The sequence below is a fragment of the Microtus ochrogaster genome, chromosome 4 (genome assembly GCF_000317375.1).
Source record: "Microtus ochrogaster isolate Prairie Vole_2 chromosome 4, MicOch1.0, whole genome shotgun sequence".
Classification (NCBI taxonomy): domain Eukaryota; kingdom Metazoa; phylum Chordata; class Mammalia; order Rodentia; family Cricetidae; genus Microtus; species Microtus ochrogaster.
This window is the reverse complement of record NC_022011.1, coordinates 92,293,461-92,309,656: the sequence shown is the minus strand read 5'-3', so window position 1 is coordinate 92,309,656 and position 16,196 is coordinate 92,293,461. Positions and strand designations below refer to the sequence as shown.

Here is a 16,196-nt window from a genome sequence, read left to right as displayed (position 1 = left end):
TAAGACTTGATGTCTTGGGGCTGGAGAGGTGGCTCAGTGGTTAAGAGCACTGACTGCTCTTCCAAAGGACCTGGGCTCAATTCCCAGCACCCACATGGCAGCTCACAACTGTCTGAAGATCCAGTTTCAGGGGATCTGACACCTTTACACCAATGCACATTAAATAAACCATAAAAAAAGCTTAAAAAATAAATAAATAAATAAGACTTGATGTCTTAACTATCAAATGGCCTATTTCCAGAGTTACTTTGTCCATTAAACCCCCCCCAAAAAAAACAAAACTCATTTCTTGTAAAATGTGGGGCAAGTTTTGCATTTCTTCTGCTTTTTTATCTTGCTCCATGAAACACAGGAGCACGGTTGGTTTTGCACCCCTGTGAGCTGCACTAAGCTTCCCCACCCCGTCCCATCGCATCCTACCCCCACTTCCACCCCACTCCGAGAGGGGAGATCAGGCTAAACTACTAGCCTGGCCCACAGTGCCAGACCCAGACTGTCCCAGGCCTTTCCCATCCTGATTTACGGGAACTAGCACTCTCGAACTAGAGATCAATCATCCTTAATTTTTAACGGGGCAGTGTCCTGAACCAGCCAATAGCTGAGACTGCCCCCCGACACCCCACCCTCACTGACCTTCTGCGACTGTCCACTCAGTCTGCCCTGAAGCTGCCTAGCGACCAAGAACTTGGACCAGGTTTTATAACGGGACCTTTGGGGGAGGAACACAAAGTCAGGGTGGTCTCCAGCCTCCCTCTCCCCTACTTTCTAGCCCCCTGTTTGTTATCGCTGTAATTTCCATAGGCTTGCTTCCCCTTGAGCCTTCTGCCTCCTCTTCCCTCAAAGCTGTGTTGCCCAGATCGCCCTGGCCCTCCTCTCGGCTGCCCCTGGCTTATTGTTTAGTTAAGCGGGACCCAGGACCCTGGAGATTGAACAGATGGGCTGAGACCTGGGTGTGAAGGGAGAGAAGGGCCAGCCGGTGCCGGGAAAGGGAAGCGGTTTGGGGAAAACAAAACAGAGGGCGGAGCCAGGGAGAAGGTGGCCCCAGAGGGAGGAGGCGGGAGCACACCAAGAAGGGTCGAGGCCTGGAACGGAATGGGGGCGGGCCTGGGGATGGGTTGAATCCCCTGAGCTCCTAGGCTCACGGCTGCCCCTGAGGCTAACTGGCTTCACAGGTCGCAGCTGACGTCGCTGCCCAGATGGCCTCCAGGCTGACCCCGCTGATCCTCCTGCTGCTGCTGCTGGCTGGGGTAAGTGGTCCCTCCGAGGGGGGGCGGGGGGAGGAGTAACCCCCTTTGGGCCCTGGGGAGGGAGGGAAGCTCCTCCTGGGATTAAGTTCTAGCCTAGCCCTACCGTAGAAGGAGGGACTTGAATTCTATATTAGAAGATACACAAGCTGGATGACCTTAGGCCGGACCTCCAAGCTTCCTTAACCCAATGTATAAAAGGCAAAATACATAGACTCCACCCAGCTCACCATCCAAGCTTGGTGGGGTCATAGGAGGCAAGACGAGACCCACGTTACAACCTGCCCCCTCTTTGATGCTGTGACAGGCTCTTCCAGGTCTGGGTCTGTAGAAAGTGGGGTGCAAGAAGAAGGCTGGCAGACAGACGTGGGCCGGCGCCAAGGTTAAGAGTACTGTGGCCCACGTGGCCTAGGAGGACAGGGATACAAAGTAAACTCATGAAAAGAGTGAGTGCTTGCTTCCGGTGGATAAGCAGGACGTTATTTTGGAAGCTGGCATCCTGGGTGACCTTGGGGAGTCACCACCTGATGTCCGATTGAGCAAGGGATCTGGATTTTGCAGACTTTCTTCCCACTTCTGAAAACACTGTCACATAAGGAGATCCTTCTGGCGCACCTCCCAAATGCCTAGATGCCCAGGGTTACAGGATTCACCGTTGCACCCAATTCCCACAATTCTTCCTTTCTTTTTAGTATACTAATTGTTTTCAGTACTCACTGGTATACCACACCCATTCTGAATATCCACAGTCCTAAAATAAGGCTCACAAATGCAAATGTCTATACTACCCTGGCAAGTGAGTCAAGACGAGAAAACAGCTTCTTGCATGGTGGTCACTGAACACAAATACTTGATAACCAAATTGGAATTACCCCATGTTTCCTGCAGAGAATTCCCCTGGCATTGCCTATTTCTGAAGGAATAACCCTTCACCTGCCAGACTACACCAAAAGCAACTGGTACAGTGTGCTCATAGTCTTCAGGCCTGGAGTGGTTGAGGGGACTGTGGCTCACTAAGAAATGAGACCCTATTTCTTGAACCACAGGATAGAGCCTTCTCAGACTCAGAAGCTGCCAGCCAGAGCATCCAGGACCCATTGGTCACTCAAGAGGAAAGCGAAGACATCGTCCCTGAGAGAGATGGCCCCTGGAGTTCGAGTAAACATACAGAACAGTCTACCTGGCCAACGACCAATGCACCAACCAAAAACACAACTGACACCACCCAGAACACCCAACCAATGGCACAACTACCCACGGATTCTCCCAGCCAGCCCCCCATGAATGCTTCCGGCCAACCCCCCATGAATGCTTCCGGCCAACCCCCCATGAATACTTCTGGCCAGCCCCCCATGAATGCTTCCAGCCAGCCCCCCATGGATCCCTCCAGTCAACCGTGTACAACCACAGATTCTCCCACCCAGGCTCCCACCAAACCCTTCTGCTCAGAGCCGCTTGCTCAGTGCTCTGATTCAGACAGAAAGTCCTCAGAGGCTACACTGGCAGAGGCTTTGACAGAGTTTTCCATGAAGCTCTACAGCGCCTTCTCATCCACTAAGAAGGCTGAGACCAACATGGCCTTCTCCCCATTCAGCATCGCCAGCCTCCTGACGCAGGTCCTTCTTGGTAAGACTCTGGCTTCCATCCAGGCTGTATGGGGGACTCTCCCCTAGGGATCACCAATCACACCCCTCTGTGAGGCTGTGTCTCTGAGAAGAAGCTGTAAAATGGGCTACGTGACAGGGGTGGTAGGTCTTCATTCTTGAAAGCTGCTTTATTTAACAATGATTTAATAAGGTCCTCTTGCTTATAAAAGCCCGTGGACTCATTAACAACATATAAAGTAAGGTCCCAATCGTGGTTCAAAGCAATGGAAGCTGATAAGGGAGATGAAGTCATCAGAGGCAGACCTGAGAAAGAGAGTCCTGGTCATGCATTTCCTGGCTGTGCAGCCATGGGCAGTTCACTTAAGCGCTCTTGAGTGTGAGTTCTTGAAGGTTAAGTAGAGATCGTGAGATCTCCCTTCAAAGACCAAGACTCAGACGATGTGGTGCCTTGACTCCCTGGGAGATTAAAAAAAAAAAAAAACTTCTACCACCACGAGAGTGATTTCCCTGGGAGAGAGAGAGAGGAGACAGAGAGAGAGAGAGAGAGAGAGAGAGAGAGAGAGAGAGAGAGAGAGAGAGGAGAGAGAACACCTCTCACACCCCAGCCCAGAAAATTCCAGTAATGCTCGTAGAGATTGCACATACAAGATCCCTCCTCCTGACTTCCCCAAATCCTAACATCTCACCGTATCTGGTAAGATGCTGGTAGCACCTGGCTCTCCAGATGTGACAGCAAGACTGTCCTCAGACATCCTCAGAGTCTCCTGGGGGGTCCTTTCTAGTCTGTTGGTTCCACTTTGTTAATTTCAGTTCCAGTATTGCATTCATCTTATTATTAACTCTGGGACCTTAAATGCATTAATAACACTATCTTTGAAAGTTCAGACCCCCTCTATATACTAGGAAAGTGAGTATCTATGTAAAAGGATTGGTGGTAACTTAATAAGATAACATAAGAGAAGCATTAGAACACCTGGACTAGACGCAATGCTCTTGACAAGTTTTGGCTGCTGCCGTGGAGAAGACGTGCAAGGTGTTTAATAATGAAGGAAACCCACCCTCTTTTACAACAGGGGTCTAAGTCAGGATTAGTGTGGAGCAGTGCTCAGAAAGATACGTGCGTGCGACTTACAAAGGTGGAGACCAGTGGAGGAGAATGTTTGAAGCCGGGGGTGGTGGGGGAGAGCCTAGCAGGACTATTCAGCACCCTCTTCCTGACACACAGCTGTCTTCCAGAGTACTGTTTGATGCTCTGAAGCCCCACCATGGCGGGACACACCCTCCATTCTAGCCAGCCCACAGCCCTATTCCCAAGTAGTGGGTCTCTTGTTCCTCCCCCCACGAGCTCTTATCTCTCCCTGTCCTTTGGTGTAGGGGCTGGAGATAGCACCAAGAGCAACCTGGAGGACGTCCTTTCCTACCCCAAGGACTTCGCCTGTGTCCACCAGGCTCTGAAGGCCTTTTCCTCCAAAGGTGTCACTTCTGTGTCGCAGATCTTCCACAGCCCAGGTGAGTGTGCTGGAGTCTGGAGGAGGGGAAAGAGGCACGGTACTGAGGATGGGTAAGAGGGATGGAGAAGCAGCAGGAGTTTCAGGTGGCTCCAGGGGTAGGACCTGTGAGACTCAAATACTGTTAACAACAGGGCTAGAGGTTAGCAGTTAGAAGCTGAAAATCACCAAAAGATACTTTTTGCTAAGTTTTCGGTCAAGTGAGTCTTCTGACTCATCCTTAGTACTTTCATATTATATGAATTTGTTATCATTTACATGTTTATGCTAGATAGATAATACCAGTAAATAATATAATAATAAATGATCAAATCAGTAGATGGTAAGAAGGAACCTCACAAATGATCTGACGCAATGGCTCGTAAGCCTGGGACCCTTGAGCTGGCCATTTCTGCAGAGCTGCTCAGGAGTGGGTGGGGATGGAGCATCAGAATGGCTGGTGGGGGTGGGAGGCACCCATCACTTCCAAAGGTTAAAAATCACAGAATTCATCTAACTCCTCTCTTTTAGGTTTTTGTTTGTCTGGTTCATGTTGGTTGTTTGAAATAGGGTCTCGCTATGTTGCCCAGGCTGGCTTCAAACTCTGGTTCTCCTCCGGCCTCAGCCTCCTGAGTGCTGAAATTCTGCACTACCATACATGGTTCATCCCTACACCCACTTTCTCTCGCGTGCTTTTCCCTTCTTTCTTTTGTAAGAAAGCGTTTTCTCCCATTTTTCCCTTCTTCTTTGTGGTACTGTGGATTAAACCAGGGCTTTCTGCAGCCTATTCCAGCGCCACCACCAGGCTACATTCCCAGCCCTGCTCTTTTGCTTACTTATTTCCTGAGATTGCCCTCTCTGAAGCCTCAGGTTTTTGTTTTTCCAAGACAGGATTTCTCTGTGTAACAGTCCTGGCTGTCCGGGAACTCGCTCTGTAGACCAGGCTGACCTCAAACTCACAGAGATCCGCCTATCTCTCTGCCCCTGAGTGATGGGATTAAAGACTCAGGTTTTGGCAATCCTCTGGTCTAGGTTGCCGAGATTATAGCCATGTGATATTGTGCTTGGCTTTTCCTTTCCTTACCACCCCCCACATACAATGAAAGCCATAGTTATAGAAAACTGAGAAAATATAGGGAAGGGAAAAAAATAAAGAAAAAAGGAAAAGAGGTTGCCTCAAATCTCAATTCCCCCTCCTGTCTCTTTCTCTCTTTCAACAAGATCTCACTCTGTGGTCATAGCTAGCTGAACCTCCCCATGTGAACTATGCTGGCCTTGACATCATAGAGATCCTCATGCCTCTGCCTCCCAAGTTTCTGGGTTAAGAGCATGCTCTGCCATGCCTGGCATTAAAATGTATCTTTTTGATATGAAAAAAAAGATATGATTCAGAGGTTTCGCTACATACTGCATTCCTTACCTACTTCCGACCAGCGGTGTCTTTCGTCCCGTTCAGCTATGGGCAGTTCCACTACATTCAATATTTTAGGGCTACTTGTATCCCGTCCACCCACATCCAGAGTTCTGCTAAGGTTCTGGGTCTCAGGCTGTGGGAAGCACCAGCCAAGCCTGGGGAAATTATCCAGTGAAACAGTCTATTCTTCCAAGCACTCATATTTTCTCCAGTGGACTTGGGTGGTGAGAGCAAGAGTATGGAGGTCTCATCATGAACTTCCCCTGAGGCTTGAAAGTAGGGTCTGTTCCTACAGCCTTCGGAAAGGACAGAGGGGCAAGTCAGGTGCAGGCTACTTCACAGGGGGCTGCCTAGCCAAGCTCTCCTCACCTGCAAGCAGAAGCCGCAGGGGTGCCTAGGGATAGTTTTGCTGTTCTTAGTGTGGGATGTTTTCTTAAATCTGATTTGCATAGACTACATTTGCATACAGTAGAGGTGTGGGCTGGTCCCTGCTTTTGTAAAATGCTGGCGTGTTCATTGGAGTGAGCAGGAAGAACCATGGGAACCCCACCAGATGTGATGGTCTTTAATCCCTGCGCACAGGAAGCAGAGGCAGGCAGATCTCTGTGGGTTCCAGTCTGGTCTACCTGAGTTCTGGGCTAGCCAGAGCTCCGTAGCAAGACCCTGTCTCCGGAAACACAAACGAAGTGAAAACACATGAGAAGTGTGCTCACTCTCTGGCTCTTTGAAGGCGGGTAAGATTGTTCGGGGGACTCACTCTTCCGTCCTGCCCCTCAGACCTACCCATCAGGGACACCTATGTGAATGCCTCTCAGACACTGTATGGAAGCAGCCCCAGAGTCCTGAGCCTGGACAGTGATGCTAACTTAGAACTCATCAATACCTGGGTGGCTGAGAACACCAACCACAAGATCAGCCAGCTGCTGGACAGCCTGCCCTCTGACACCCGCCTTGTCCTGCTGAATGCTGTCTACTTGAGCGGTAAGGCAGGCAGTGGGCCTCATGGGGTTCTACCTCCCATCCCATCATGTCTTCACATCCCACCAGCTCAGAGTTCCACAGTGACTGTCCTACTCTGCCCTAGCAGGGTCTTTAGCGCCTTTTTTTTTTTATCCCTACCTATGTTACAGCCACCCTTTCTTCCTTTAGCCAAATGGAAGAAACCATTTGAGCAAAAAAATCAGAAGTCATCTTTCCTCTACAAAAACTCTGTGATTAAAGTGCCCATGATGAGCAGCAAAAAGTACCCTATGGCCCACTTCAGTGACCAGACTCTGAAGGCCAGGGTAAGTTCCTGACTCCTCCCATCCCTGACGTCCTTTCTGCCATGGCCTTATCATGGTGGAGTGCCTGCTTGCAAAATCCCCATTTCTATTTCTCCGACCTTGTAGCCCCACCCTCTTTTCTCCTCCTCCTCTCTCTCGTTTTTGGAGGCAGGGAAGTTTAGGCTGGAAGACATGAGTCTAGACATGATTCTAAAGTCTCTTCATTCATCTCTACTGCACCAAATGGCAAAAAGTGAGTCGTTTTTAAATTCTGTGCATCTCTCTCTCTCTTAACCTCCACTCGGGGTACACTGGTAGCTTGCTGTGTCCTCTGTGTGTGTACACTCTTGTGCAGTATGCATATGTATAAGTATGCTTATAGAGGTATTGCTCTGTGTGGACAGATATGTGTTAAGTATGTGTATACACAGGTGTTGAATTATTTTTTTTTGTTCTGTTTTTTGGTTTTTTTGGAGACAGTGTTTCTCTGTGTAGCTACTGGCTGTCCTGGAACTCACTCTGCAGATCAGACTGGCCTGGAACTCAGAGGTCCACTTGCTTCTGCCTCCCAAGTGCTGGGATTAAAGGTGGATGCCACCACGACAAGCTAAATTAAGTTCTTTAGCAGATATTGAACAATATAATTCTAGTGGGTAGGGAGAGAGAAGGGACAGAATATGGAGCCCAAGCAGGGCTTGATGGTTCATACCTTTAACCCTAGCTCTCTGGAGGCAGAGGCAGACAGTTTTCTGTGAGTTCCAGGCCAGCCTAGTCTACATATAGAATTCCAGGACAGCCAGAGCTATATAACAGAAAGATGCTGTCACCAACAGAAGAAGAATATGGAGCCATAAGATTCTAGGCAGTAAATTCTCCCATGCGCAGTGCCTAAGAATTCCTGTATCTCTGTGTCTTGGGGAAGGTTTTTTGAGCCAGCATCTCATATCCATGGTACATCCATGGGCAGAAAACATTTGAGGAAAAAAAATTATACTGAACATTCACAAAGTTTTTTCTTGACATTATTCCCTAAACCATATGGTATATAACACCTATGGGGCCAGATTATACAGGCCAATATTCCTAATGGTATGGTAGTCAAAATTCTGAGCAACCTGGCAAGGCAGACTTTGCATCTTCCACACAGAAGGTGGTCGCCTAGCCTTTAATAGTGAGACAAACTAACACCATCCTAACAAATGGTCAGGATATGCTAAAGTCATTCTGTTCCTTCTACTGTAACTTAGGAGGTTGCCTGGGGAAGAGGTGTTTCTTAGTGTATATGACAGAGCGGGCATAGTTAGTTGTGGAAGTGACCTAACTCATTCTTCCCCACTACCCAGGAAACAGAATGCTAATGAACTTCTCCCTCAGTTTACCTTTTGATATAAAAGTTGTTTGGATGATAAAAGCAGGTGATTTTCAGAATGTAAATTCAAGACTTCATAAAGGATCCCTAAAAACTCCCTCCCAATATAGTTGTGTGAGTTGTGTTTTTATTCCCATACCTCCACCCTGGTATGAGAAATAATTTAGGTCCAGGCTGGTCCCAGACTCTGACACCATATTAGAAACAAGTTAGAGATAATTTGAAGTATAAAAGAAACAGGGCTTAAATAAACTACATCTGAAGCACAGTTGATAGAGCACTTTGCCAGGCTGTGGGTTTGATTCTCAGCACCTCATAGAATTAACTGTGGTAGTATAGACCTGTGATCCTAGCTTGTAGGAGGTGAAAACAGAAAGATCCAAAGTTTAGGGTCAGCTGGGCGGTGGCAGTACATGCTTTTAATCCCAGCACTCAGGATGCAGAGGCAGATGGAAGTCTGTGAGTTCAAGGCCAGCCTGGTCTACAATGCATGTTCCAGAGCAGCCAGGGCTGTTATACAGAGAAACCCTGTCTGGAAAAATGAGGGGGCATAGAGAGAGAGGAGGAGGAGGATGAAGAAGATATTTCAGGATCATCTTCTGTTAATTTAAACCCATTCAGGATTGCCTAAGACTCTATTGAAGGAAGGAAGGAAGGAAGGAAGGGAGGGAGGGAGGGAGGGAGGGAGGGAGGGAGGGAACCAAATCCTACTCTGTTATTACATAGATAGTCAGGGTATGATCCAAAACTTGTGCTCATCCCTCGGGCTCTCACCAGGACTGGTGCACTTTAGTCTGACTGACTGGCATCCCCACTTGATGGCACATCATGGCAGTCAGGGTTGGCTGATGCTTGTTGAAACAGTCTTGAGGAACAGGGCACCTGGCAGGGCAGGCCAGGAAAGAGATGGGGTTGGAGAGCTCATACAATATATCCCGTTCTCTCCAGGTGGGACAGCTGCAGCTCTCTCACAACCTGACGTTTGTCATCATGGTGCCCCAGAGCCAGAAGCACAAACTTGAAGACATGGAGGAGGCTCTCACCCCCACTGTCTTTAAGGCCGTCATGAAGAAGCTGGAGCTGTCCAGGTACCAGCCCACCTATCTGGTGATGCCTCAGATCAAAGTGAAGAACAACCAAGACATGCTGTCAATCATGGAGAAAATGGGTGAGTCCTGGCAGCCAGAAACAGGGGAAAGACGGTGCTACAATGTTGCCATCATGCTAGACGGTCTTCTTCACTTGTATTAGAAACTTACTCCTGGGGAGATGGTGTTACAATGTTGCCATCATGCTAAAGGTTCTTCTTCACTTGTATCAGAAACTTACTCCTCAACCACATGAGCTAAAGGACCAGGCTTTATCCCATGAGGTCACTGAGAAAACTGAAGCTCAGAGACTATCTGTGACTTACCTAAAGTGTGCATGACTTACCTGTGAACTAATTGGAGTCAAGCCCAAATAGCAGTCCAGATCTCTAGCTCTCTGGGATATTTCTACTAGGTTTCACTGGGACAGGTGACCCAGATGGACTGTGGACATTCACTTCTTGGTCACATTCACTACTTTGTTTGTTTGTTTTTCGAGACAGGGTTTCTCTGTGAAACAGTCCTAGCTGTCCTGGAACTCACTCCGTAGAGCAGGCTGGCCTTGAACTCACAGAGTTCTGCCTGCCTCTCTCCCAAGTGCTGGGATTAAAGCTGTGAACCACCACTGTCTGGCCACATTCACTAATTAGTCACTTCACAGAAGAAACTCAGATCCATCTAGATATGTATGAGTCTGGGGTTTCTGAGTTTAGGGGAGACTTTAGAAACACCCCTTTCTAACCTTTGACGTCATCCCTAGCTAGATCTGTAGCTCATTTCCTGTTTTGACAACTTCATCACCTAATATATAACCTGATTTCCTAAAACCAGCATCAGAAGCCAAATAACAGACTGACAGAGATGCCTGTTACTCCTACTGCTGAGGAATTGCGAGGGCTTTAGAACAGAAATCAAAAAACAAATATCGGCTGGGTGGTGGTGGTAATCCACACCTTAATCCCAGCACTTGGGCAGAGGCAGGAGGTCTACAGAGAGAGTTCTGCCAGGGCAGTTACACAGAGAAACCCTGTCTCAAAAAACCAAAAATAACAAACAAACAAAAACCTTAAATATTAAGACAAAATGTGCTGCCACCACGTCCATTGCTAAGGAAATGTTAGGGTTCTAGGAGTTCTTTGTCAGGAATTTAGGGCAAAGACCAGTATATATTTCTGTCAGTATATACTTCATTATATAGCATTTCTGTCAGTATATATTTCTTTCTGTCACTATATATTTCTGTCAGTATATATTTTGGTGTATAGCATTTCTGTCAGTATATATTTCTGTCAGTATATACTTCATTATATAGCATTTCTGTCAGTATATATTTCTGTCAGTATATATTTCAGTATATAGCATTTCTGTCAGTATATATTTCTTCCTGTCAGTATGTATTTCTGTCAGTATATATTTCAGTGTATAGCATTATACTCTCACATAATCTCATTTTATAGCGTATTATCCATCTCTATTTCTCAAAGTCCTTGGAGACAAGGAAGCAATATGCCATTTTTTCAGGGGAGAGTTGGTGGGGGGCAGAGAGTGAGGTGTCTTGACTCTTGAGAGTGGTTAATGGTTGGGCCTGATAACAGGGTTTCCCACTTAGAAGACCAGGAAGCAATGACTTAGAGACTGAGAAGATGCTGGAGGAATTTGGGACTAACCCAGGAAATTTAAGAACAGAATTTCCACCCACCAAGAGTTCCCTGCTTATCCCCGGTTTGTTTGTTTTGTTGTTGTTATTCCGAGACAAGGTTTCTCTGTGTAGCACTGGCTGTTCTGGAACTAGCTCTTGTAGACCAGGCTGGCCTTGAACTCACAGAGATCCACCCTCTTCTGCCTCTCTGGGATTAAAACTGTGCGCCACCACCGCCCGGCTCCTACTGACCTCAGATTTTGCTTTTCTCTTGTTTCGTCCTAGAATTCTTTGACTTCTCTGATGATCTCAACCTGTGTGGGCTGACCGACGACCCAGATCTTCAGGTGTCTTCCATGAAGCACCAGACGGTGCTAGAGCTGACAGAGACCGGCGTGGAGGCCGCTGCGGCCTCAGCCGTCTCCGTGGCCCGAAACTTAATCATCTTTGAGGTCCAGCAACCCTTCCTCTTCCTGCTCTGGGACCAGCAACACAAGTTCCCAGTCTTCATGGGCCGGGTGTACGACCCCAGGGCCTGAGACAGGCAGGAGTCGGGCTGGACGCCAGCCGGGCCACCCGGGCTTCCACTTATCCCGTGATTGCCTCGCCACTGCCTTCGCCAGCCACTTCCAGCCTTAGGATTGGGCAGAGGGAACTGTTTTCATCCACAACCCCCACGGCACCGACATGCTCTCTAAACCACTTTTTGCAGCTTTATGGATCGAGTTTACCAGACTCTACAAATAAAACTTGCAGACATCTCTTGCCTCTGGGTATTTAGTCGACTCGATATCAGCACACAGGAATCACCATGCTTCTTGCATCGCCTACTTGCTACTGTGTAATAAGCCACTCTACACTTAGGGCTTAAAACTGGGGACCATTTCTTATGTCCCCCAAGTCTCAGGATTGCCCAGGGACCTTGCAGATCTGGCTAGATTAGCTTCCCTGGGTATATGAGTGCATCTCCCATAGTTAGCGGGTTAGTTAGGGGATGACTGGTTTTGATGGTCTTCAGTGACACTTTTTGGCACGTGTCTCTTATGTCCTGCCATGAGGATGACCTCTGTTGTAAGAGCATAGCCTCTTTCTCTCATGTCTGCCTGCACCAAGCTTAGTATTTTCCTGTCTGCAGTTGGCATGGTGAAATCTCAGATGTAGAGTGAAAAACCATTATGAAATTATGGGATAGACAGCTGTTAATTGAGGACCACAAATGCAATTTATCTGCCATAATCCTTATCTTGATTAGTTGTCTGCCAAAAATCTGTTGGAGAGATGGCTCAGCAGTAAAGAGCAATGACTGCTCTTCCAGAGGACCTGGGTTCAATTCCCAGCACCACAGCAATTTCAGTTCCAGGATGCCTGACACCCTTCCCCTCCACAAGTACTGGGGGTATGTACCTGGAGTACAGACTTAGCTGCAGGGAAACCACCAACACACTAAACAGAAAATAAATTTTAAGATGTGGCAGTAGCAACCGCAATGAACGAGGTGGGTGACTGGTCATAGGATTCTGCCAGGAGTTTTGCAGACATGTAATTGCTCCAGCAACTTGGCATGGCTCACTGGGGCTGTCCAAAGTCTTTGTGAAAAGTTTTCTCCTGGACACGGTGGCACAGACCTGTAATCCCACCACTCCGTAGGCTATCCTGGGCTACATAACAAGACTGTCTAAAACAAAAGCACAACAAAAACGTTTCCCCTCTCTGCCTCCAAATTTGGTCTCGTTTGTTTTGTAGGCTGTACTCATCAACTCCTTGATGTCTCAGCTCTCACCTCTTCATGTGTTCCCCTCCCACGTCCTTCCTCATTGCTTGCTCTTTCTACCTCTGTGTCTCTCCACCCCTCAGTATGTCTCACATTCTCTCCTCCCTGTCTCTCCCTTCTCTCCTACATGCAGACCTTAACTCCAGGATTGAGCCCATTAGCTTCCCTGGCTGATGAGGTGAAGGACCCAGACATCAGCCTGGTCACAGCCCCCTCCCCAGCTCTGTCCACACACACCTTCAACTTCAGGTTCTGATCCATTAACAGCCTAGAGGTCGTGTATTCCCTGGCATCTCTGCATGAAGCTGTCACTCCACAGACGGATTGAGCATCTTCCACACATGGAGAAGATTTAACCCTAAGGTTAAGCCAGGCTGCTTGAGATAGTTCTAGGTATGGAACCATAGCGGATGGCCAGGATACACACACACACACACACACACACACACACACACACACACACACACTCACACACACTGTTATTGTCCCACATTCCAGAAACTTCTGCCATCTGCAAAACCCATCTTCCCCATTCCCCCCTTCCAGAAAATCTTCTGTAAGAAGCTGAGACACTTGGGAAGGAGCTGGCAGGATAGCATGTCACCTAACCTAATGGTGCTGTACCCAAGCTTGAAGCTCTTATCCTTTGGGCATGTCCCTTTCTCCATGTTGCTGAGCTGGGGATGCCAAGCTCATGGCTAAATGCAGGATATAAGGTCACCTAAGCTTGTAGTAACCCTTGGCAGGATAAGTTTAGCATGGGTTTTGGCAGCTGTCTTTGTTTTTTGGTTAGTTTGTTTTGCTTTCCCAGATAGGGTTTCTCTGTGTAGCCAGAAATCATTGTATAAACCAGACTGGTCTCAGACTCCGAGACCTGCCTGCATTGCTGGAACTGAAGGTGTGTGCCACCACCATCCAGACTGGTCTCAGACTCCGAGACCTGCCTGCATTCTGGAACTAAAGGTGTGTGCCACCACCAGCTTTCAAGGTCTCTTGAGTATGAAGTCAGGAAGGAAAGTAGCACACTCCTGCTTAATTCCATTGATCATCTGGTCGACAGGCCAGCTCAAATTCCTGGAATAAGGACAGAATCTCTGCCTCTTAAAGGCAAGACCCCTAAAGTCACTCTGCAAAGAGCGTGGATATAAGAACACATAAATCATTCTCCCACATTTCCTAAATTCAATCCCCAATTCCATAGTAGAGAGAACCAACTTTCAAAAGTTGTTTCATAGCCTGCCCACACCACACAATACACATAACATATATACACATACATACACACTATACAGATACACATATACACACACAATACATAAATGCACACACATACCATACATACATGCACATAAACATACCATGCATGTACACACACCATACACACGCTATACATATATACATACACACACACACACACGCTCCACACATACACACATATACCAATGATGATAATAACAGAAAGAATAACAATAATATTTTTTAAAGCACCAAGGAGAAATCCGGGCTTGGTAGCATGTCTATAATAACAGTACGGAAGGGATTGAAAGAGGAGAATTATTGAGAGTTTAAGGCCTATATGGTCAAGTGTAGGCCAACCTAGGCTATAGTGGGACCCTGTCTCAAAAACACAAAACAGCCCTCAGGAAGCAGGTGCAGATAGATGATCTCTATGAATTCAAGACCAGCCTGACCTACAGAGGATGTTCCAGGACAGTTGGGGCTACACAGAAATTTCCTGTCCCAAAAACAATAAGTAAATAAATAAAATCTAAAATATTTGTCTATATCATAATACTAGGAACAAATTTATTGCAAGCTGCTGCAGGATGATTTGCATTTAACTTTATTTTTCTTCTCTTGCTGACTCTGTGGCACCCTTCACCCCAGTTACTCTAACACACATATCTCTTGAAAAAGACAGAGGGCTGCAGAGAATGACAGACATGAAGTCTCCTGCCTGAAGCCCTGCTCTAGGACAGACCTCATTCCTGTGTTCCTCCTTCTGCAGTTCCACCTGTGTGAAATTCTAGTGACGATCAGTGATCATCGTTCTCCTACAATTAGCATTTTGACCACATGGTGGCGCTATTGAAGCTTTGTCTCGCATAGCCACATGGACATTGCCTTGGAATTTTGGGTGGTCCAGACTTTCTTCCCTCTCTCTCCTTCCTAATGAAACATCTCAGAAATTTGCATGCAGCCTTTGCGTGGAGCCGTGACAATCTTCACCATGCAGTTTGATATTTTTTAAAATGTGCGTGGGTATTTTACCTGCATGCATGTATGTCTGTATAACCACTTGCCTGTCTGGTGTCCACGGAGGCCAAAAGGGGGTGCTCAATTGAATAACCAGCCTGCCTCCATCTTAGGCTTAAAAGTCATCTAATAGTAAAGACAAATTAAGCTCATTACTGTTTATGATTAAACCTCTGTTTCTCAAGGATTGGGCTAGGCCCCACCTGTAACTTTAACTACAGATGGTTTTGTACTGCCTGTTCCAGAAATGACAGCCATGTCTCTGTTTCAGGAGGTCATTATGACTGACTTGTTAGCTTAGGTTCTGCTTCTGTAACCCCACCTCTTTTGCTTGCCAAATCCCCCATTTGGAAATCCGCTGCTCCTGAGAGAGGAAAACCTTCTCTTCCTCCACAGCCAGTGCTGACCCTCTCAGAGCTCACCTTAGTGGGAGGCAGCCTGTGTAGTCAAGAGGAAAGAAATTACAATAAATAGATAAATAGCTGGCTTTAATTAATTGTTCATCTTAATTTGATTTGGGTGGTGGTCTTGATGGTATAGGTCAATGGTCTTTATCCTCCCATCTTTGATCTTAACAGGAGCCCCTGGGACTAGAGTCACAAAGGTGTGAACTGCCCTGTGGATGCTGGGAGTCGAGCCTGGGTCCTATGCTGCCCTGTGAATGCTGGGAGTCGAGCCTGGGTCCTATGGAAAAGCAATCAGGGGTTTCAACCACTAAGTCATCTCTCCAGCCCCTACTTCTGATATTTCTATAGGTTGCTGAAAATAACAGTGATCCGGTATCATAAGTTGCCCGATTATGGATTTAAACTTTGATTCCTGGACCAAGGTATGGCTCAGTAGCAGAGCGCTTGTCTAGAACACAAACACAAAAAGCTAGGGCTAGAGAGATGGCCCAGAGGTTAAGAACACTGGCTGCTCTTCCAGAGGCCCTGAGTTCAATTCCTAGGAACCATAGGTGACTCACAACCATCTGTAAGGAGAACTGGTGCCCTCTTCTGGGCTGAGGCATACAGGCAGACAGAATGTTGTATATTGTGTATATAATAAATAAAT

The 16,196-nt window shown here is 47.2% G+C and overlaps 1 protein-coding gene across 1 annotated transcript; it reads left to right on the top strand.

Moving 5' to 3' along the window:
• The first annotated feature begins 633 nt into the window (after positions 1-633).
• Positions 634-11,878, top strand: Serping1 (serpin family G member 1). Its single transcript, XM_005346674.2, has 8 exons — positions 634-694; positions 1,173-1,247; positions 2,291-2,870; positions 4,226-4,360; positions 6,530-6,733; positions 6,902-7,038; positions 9,335-9,554; positions 11,399-11,878. Exons 2-8 carry the CDS (start codon positions 1,197-1,199, stop codon positions 11,650-11,652), a joined length of 1,581 nt encoding a protein of 526 aa, XP_005346731.1. The 5' UTR covers positions 634-694; positions 1,173-1,196; the 3' UTR covers positions 11,653-11,878.
• Positions 11,879-16,196: the final 4,318 nt, after the last annotated feature.

Excerpts from the sequence above, each read along its gene's own strand:
- Serping1 (XM_005346674.2), top strand. The coding sequence starts at position 1,197 with ATGGCCTCCAGGCTGACCCCGCTGATCCTCCTGCTGCTGCTGCTGGCT. Across the intron at positions 1,248-2,290 it reads TGCTGCTGCTGCTGGCTGGG|GATAGAGCCTTCTCAGACTC; the intron begins GTAAGTGGTCCC and ends CTTGAACCACAG. Across the intron at positions 2,871-4,225 it reads CCTGACGCAGGTCCTTCTTG|GGGCTGGAGATAGCACCAAG; the intron begins GTAAGACTCTGG and ends CCTTTGGTGTAG.